Source organism: Emericellopsis cladophorae, assembly GCF_022114955.1.
Source record: "Emericellopsis cladophorae strain MUM 19.33 chromosome Unknown NODE_2_length_1295279_cov_118_880017, whole genome shotgun sequence".
NCBI lineage: Eukaryota > Fungi > Ascomycota > Sordariomycetes > Hypocreales > Bionectriaceae > Emericellopsis > Emericellopsis cladophorae.
In genome coordinates, this window is record NW_026250927.1 from 229,822 (window position 1) to 235,821 (window position 6,000).

General features: G+C 57.2%; 3 protein-coding genes across 3 annotated transcripts; 1 reads left to right on the top strand and 2 right to left on the bottom strand.

Moving 5' to 3' along the window:
• Positions 1–532: 532 nt before the first annotated feature.
• J7T54_006808 (uncharacterized protein) lies at positions 533–2,183 on the top strand (the record flags this gene model as incomplete). Its single annotated transcript, XM_051507560.1, has 4 exons — positions 533–581; positions 636–932; positions 986–1,138; positions 1,249–2,183. 4 exons carry the CDS (start codon positions 533–535, stop codon positions 2,181–2,183), a joined length of 1,434 nt encoding a protein of 477 aa, XP_051366022.1.
• A 154-nt stretch (positions 2,184–2,337) lies between these two features.
• On the bottom strand, positions 2,338–3,558 carry J7T54_006809 (Hsp70/Hsp90 co-chaperone-like protein; the record flags this gene model as incomplete). Its single annotated transcript, XM_051507571.1, has 1 exon — positions 2,338–3,558. The coding sequence occupies one exon, from the start codon at positions 3,556–3,558 to the stop codon at positions 2,338–2,340; it is 1,221 nt and encodes a 406-aa protein (XP_051366023.1).
• Positions 3,559–4,076: 518 nt separating this feature from the next.
• J7T54_006810 (putative membrane protein-like protein) lies at positions 4,077–5,732 on the bottom strand (the record flags this gene model as incomplete). The annotated part of the gene is made up of 2 exons (XM_051507582.1): positions 4,077–5,590; positions 5,663–5,732. 2 exons carry the CDS (start codon positions 5,730–5,732, stop codon positions 4,077–4,079), a joined length of 1,584 nt encoding a protein of 527 aa, XP_051366024.1.
• Positions 5,733–6,000: the final 268 nt, after the last annotated feature.

Below are 6,000 nucleotides of genomic sequence, written 5' to 3' on the forward strand. Positions count from 1 at the left end.
TCCTGAAAGAGCCGTGCCTGTGTCGAAACTCGCGTCGCGGTACAGTCTGCGCATGTTTTCCCGTGCACTCTCGACCTTGCACAGGCGGTGAGGTCAGTCCACCTTTCAGAGACCAGCCGAACTGATGACCGCAACTTTCCATCACATTGTCTTGGACCATCTGTCACTTTGTGGCTTCCAGCTAACGACCTTGTCAAAACGCAGGTGGGGGGGAACAAACAGTCACTCTGGGATTTCACAGGCTCCCAGGAAGCACACCTTGACGGTGTGTCGGAAACAGAGAAATACTTGGCTAGAGTCACATCTGTGGCCGTCACTTGAGCGCAGAAAGGTGCTGTTGACCCTGGCCCATCGCGAGAGAACTGACGCGCCAAAGCGCTCCTGCGTTTGTCAAGCTGATGTTTGACCCAGAGCTGGAGCGGTCGGTCCATGGCGATTCAGCATCTTCATTTTCTTACTTCAAGTCCCTGTCCCGTCGATGATCATTGAGTAACTGCCAACTTTGTTGGGCTGTTGTCCTTCCAAGTCGACCATGGGAGAACGCATCGCGATTCAGTCGATACTCAACGCCACCTCGCCACGTTTGTCCCCTCGACCTTTCATCTGAGACCGTACACTCTGCTCACTATGTCTAGCATCGGACTTCTCCTCCCCGGCCTCTGATGTGCCTGATGCGTTTCCGCTCTTCGGTGACTCGACGCCGGCACCGTCCAAGGCCAAGAAGACACGGGACTCAAGCGATTTGTCGTATTCGCAAGCTACAGGCTACTACAAGTTTGCCCCTTTCGAGGACCTGAACGAGAAGGCCATGCGAATGATCCGGCCGTACAAGATATACCCGTTTGGCGAGATTGGCGCCTACACCGCACACATTCCGTATAGCAGTGACAAGAAAGATGTCATGGCCAAGACTGGCAGGGAGAAGTTTGAGAGTCAGCCTTCTCGCCCTTTGGAATTGCCGACCACATATACTAACAGGCGACAGTTTTTGTGTATAAATTCACCGACCCGGCAGACGACAAGCCTTATGAGATTATGTGGGATGTCAAAGGCCCTGGCTACGTGCGCATCAGCCCCTTTTTCAAATGTCTCAAACACAAGAAGACCGGCCCGGCCAAGATGCACGAGGCCAACGAGGGTCTGCGTGAAGTGTCATTCCACATGACGGGGGGCAATCGCATCGCCCAAGGCAAGTGCAACACTTCCCTGTGCAATGCTCCGTGGCTAATCTGATCGTGTCGTATCTAGGCTACTGGCTGCCCTACCGCTGTGCTAGAGCCGTCTGCGTCAAGTTTTGCTACCCGATTGCAGGAGCGCTGATTCCCATCTTTGGGCCAACCTTTCCGGACGACTGTGTGAAGCCCGACTCGCCGCACTTTGGTCGCATGGACATTGACCCTCAGGAGATCGTAGATGCCAGAAGCGAGGCTTTGGCGTACCGTTTGTCGGCGAGGGCCATGCCCGTCACAAGCCATCCGCGGGACGAGGAGAGTCGGTATTCTCGCTTCGGGGCCATGATGAACCAAGGTCTCCAGTGCGCGCCGGTCAACGCGTCGTGGGAAGAGATATACAGCCGGCACCCACGTAGCGACCCCTTCTTTAACCGCAGTGCTCCCTCCACGCCGCCTCGGAGCAGTACCACCATCCAGCACGAGGAACCGCGCGACGCACAGGCCAGCAATGTTCCTCCACCTGGCAGCGAACGTCCCACCTGGCGTGCCATCAACTACCATCCTCCTCCTCCCCCTTATCATCCCTCGCCGGCAGGTCAGCGACTACCGCCCATCCGCACCCACAACCACCGTCCATCTCCACTACCTCAGTTATCATCATCAGCTACTGACATCCTTGACCCGCGTCTGCAGCATCCAGCAGCGGCAGGCGATCCATTCGAGAAGACCGTCAAGCGCCATCAGGCAGACGATGGTGAATATCTGCGCAAACGACGCCGCATCGAACCATCCCGCCACAGCGACGATCGTACCACGACAACGCGGCGGGTGGATTTGGAGCGGCCACTAGAGTGCCGTCGCAGTAGGTCTTACGAGCGGCAAACATCCACGACGGGCGGCGCTGCTCGCGGCTGCACGAGCAAGGACTACGAAGCAGCGTCGATCCTGGGAGCTTTGCACAAGACAGGAAAAGCGAGTCACGTGCTCGAACCCAGATCCAGGACCCCTTGAGCTATAGGCAGCGTTGATATTGGTACTGTTTTTTGTCTCTCCTCGATAGCATCTGTTAAATAGCGAGCACGGCGGGTTGAGTAAGTATGTGTGCATGGGGGACGGGCAGATCTGCTGCTGACACTTTCTCCCCCGCGAGGAAAATCATTTTGATTTATGCTTTGCCCGCGATGGCCTTCTTTTGCTCCTTGAAAGTCTTGACCCATTCGTCGGCCTGCGCCTTTGGCAGCACGAATATCCTCACAACACCGTCAACCACCTCGACCTTGCCGGTGCCCAGCACCTTGAGCAGGGTCACCCTTTTGCCCATCTTGAGCAGGCCACCCTCCCTAGTCTCCACGTAGCACTCCACGCCCTCGGTGGTATACCGCCCCTGCTTGTCCCACGGCAGCGGGAAGACGTAGCCCAGGTGCTCCTCGAGCGTCTGCATCTCGTTAAAGGCCTTGATAAAGTCCGACTCGAGGTCCTTGGGGTACAGCAGCACCGTCGGGAAGCTCAGCGTGCTGCGCGGGTCGTCCGGGTCCGGCACGAGCTCGAGCTTGGTGTCCTCCATCTCGGGCGGCTTGTCCGTCGTCCGAGTCGGAATGTTACGCGCCTTGAGCGCCGCCTTGAGCAGGTACTCGCGTCTCTTGAGGAGCGCCTCCCTCTCCGCGTCCCTTTGGCGCTTGGCGTCGCGCGCCTTGGCCTTGACGACAATGTCGTCCGCCACCAGCTTGAGGCTTGCATTGTTCTCGTCCAGCGCGAGGCCGCGGGCGCAGACGTCGTCCGCCTCCTCGATCCGCCCCACGGCCAGCAACGCGCGCGCACTGCGATAGTACGCCTTGACGTTCTTTGGGTTCAATCTCAGCGCCGCCGCACAGTCGATCCAGCACGAGCGGTAGTTTTTCAGCTCCAGATGGCAGGCTGCCCTGTTTCCGTACAACGACTCCAGGACCGCCCGCTGTTGCTGGATGGTTTCATCAGAGTCAATCCTGCCCTCATTGTCGGTTGTGAGTTCGCCGCTCTGCCTCTTCTTCTCCTCCGGCGCCAGGACCTGAATACCCTTTGTGTAGAACTCATTGGCGTCGGTCCAGAGCTTGGCCCGGTAGTACTCGTTGCCCTTCTCCTTGAAGTCGCTGCCATTCTCTAGCGGTGAGCCCTCGTACGCAAGGGCTTGCAGCGCAGCCGTGTCGTCGTTTTCCTCATACTCTGTCATGAACAACGGCGACTTGTTCAGATCGGCGACGACTTCATCCACCGTCATGTTCGAATGGAGCGCATGACCGGGTGGCAGCTGGGGCCGGGTGGCTTGCGTTGGGTCGTTGGATGCAGGACCAGTGGCCTGCTGGGGCCCCATGGTCCTGGCCACCTGGTCGGCGATGGCATCAAGATCCATTGTTGGCTAATGTCGCAAGGCGCGTCAATGCGTGAGTGGGAGTGAGTGATGTTGCTGATGCGGGTGAAAATCGAATATCTCCAACTTTGGCAAGTGGTGTGGCGAAAATCTCATTGGGCGCCAAACAGAAGATTTCCACAGAGATCCATTGGAATCTGCGCGATTGACTCACTCGGCGACTTGAAGTCTAACGTTACTGTTTCGTTGTTTCATTCATCTATGTGCTCATGTCTTTATGCTATGTACGTATTTTTTGAACGCCAGGAACGCCCTGCGATGACAACCAACTTATGGGGATATCTTTAATAGCATGCACAAACAACATGCAATCGAATCACATCCGCCAAAGCCCAAACGCCAAAAACAATAATCTGATGGCTCCCACGATTCCCAGGGCATGCGCCTGCGAAATCGCTGTGGAACTGTAGATATGGTCAACATTTCCTTCCACGCGAGCCTTTCACGAGGCTGGCGTGTCTTGAAACGGGTCGGAGACTGATAAAATCAAGGCACCTAGTCTAATCGCTTCTGTCGTCTGATACTTCAGTGACCGCGACGGAAGGTTGGTGCTTGCGCTGAGAAGGGGCGACTTCTTCGTGGGTGTCGGGGCATCGCTCCCGAGTCACCGAGAAGCACTGTACAGCACCAACAATCGCCACAACGGCGCTGCCGTACCAGGCCACGGCGGTGCAGTCCATGCGGCTGCCCCAGGTGTACAGATACCCTGCAACAGGGGGTGCGACCATGCGGCACGCCGCGCCGGCACTGGCAGCAAGGCCGTTGATGGCGCCGAGTGCTTTTGGTGAAGGGGTGGCCTCCTTGAGGAGGATGAGGAGGAGAGGGTAGAGGATAATGGAGAGAATGTTGCGCACTGTCAAGCAGGCGTAGATGGCAGGGAAGATGAGGTTCTGGGGGACGAGGAGGAGCATGGGCACGAGAGCGTACGCGATGGGATGTAGTACCGTGACAATGAGAAACAACTTGTACACACCGACCCGCTCGGCAGCAATCGGGAAGATGACAGCCTGCACGAACAGGGCAATGACACCGTTGACGGCCATGATCATTCCGACGGACGGCATCGACAAGCCCAGCCCACCAGGAGAGTAAAATGGTGCCGTGCCACTGTGGCCAGCGGCAGCCTGCATGACCGAGTTGACGCGCTCGTCCTCGAAGAAGATGGGCATCAGGTGGTCGTATGTCATCGAGTGGTAGGTGAAGATGCAGAGGGCGATGATCAAGTTGATGATGCGCTTGCTCCAGATGCTGGGGATGGTGTTCTTCTCGCGCGTGACCTCTTCACACTCGTCTTCGACGTTGATAGCGCCGTAGGTTTCGGAGCGAAGATCGACCGCGGGTCGCTTCATAGCATCTGATGTTTCGAGCAACGGCGTCTCCTCCGAGACATATGTGTCAACAGGCAACGCCAAGCGAGGCTGCATGTCAGGGTGCGTCTCTTCGAGAAGGAGGAAGCCGAGCACAATGCTGATGGCCAGCAGCCCCGCGCAGACAAGGTTGGGGAGGAGGTAGGGGAAACGATCGAACAGGCTGCCCTCTGGGAACAGGCCTGGCCAGGATGCGTGGGGTTCGGCAAACGTACCGCCAATGCAGGGTCCAATAATTGTACCGACGCTCCACACAAAGGGCATGACAGAGTATGCGCGCGGCTCGTGCTCTGGCTTGGTGACGAGCTCGCCGACCATGGTCTGGATGACACCAATGTTGCCGTTCAGCAGGCCGCCCACGGCGCGTCCGATCAAGGCCATCCAGATGTTGGAAGCGAAGCCGACGAGGACCATGCTGAGCATGGTGCCGAGACATCCGACAACCAGGACGGGCTTGCGGCCTACACGATCCGAGAGCCCGCCCCAGAACATGCCCATGGCCGCCTCGGCCAGCGAGAAGGAAGAGATGAGGAGACCGGCGTAGAAGGCTGCATCTTGTTCGTTTCCGACGTGGAATTGCTTCACGAATGCCCAAGCGTAGGGGAAGATGGATGTGAGCGCGATTGGCTCGGCCAAGCGTACGATGGCTATTAGACACACAAGGTTAGCATGGTGTGTGGGATGTGGGATGTCTCGGGAACGGGAGAGGCGGCGCTTACCAAGGAGGAAGAGTTGCAATGTCGGAAAGTCATCGGGGTTGCGAGTGCGCGTCTGCTTGATTAGAGACATGCTTGTGTACTCGGCTAAATCTTACAGCAGCGGACACAACGGATACCGTAGGGTGGAATGCGTGCGTGCGTGCGTGCGTGCCTCACTGGCTATGGAAGGAATGTATAAGAAAGAGAGAGAGAGAGGGACCGCTTGCTCTATCGACCCAAAGGAAGACCGGAATAGCGATAGGCGTCGATTGTGAGGCGGATAGATTGTGAGTGAAGCTTGTTGGGATGTAGGGAACAAAAGGTGTTGAGGTGCAAAGGAAGGCAACGAGGTTATTTCT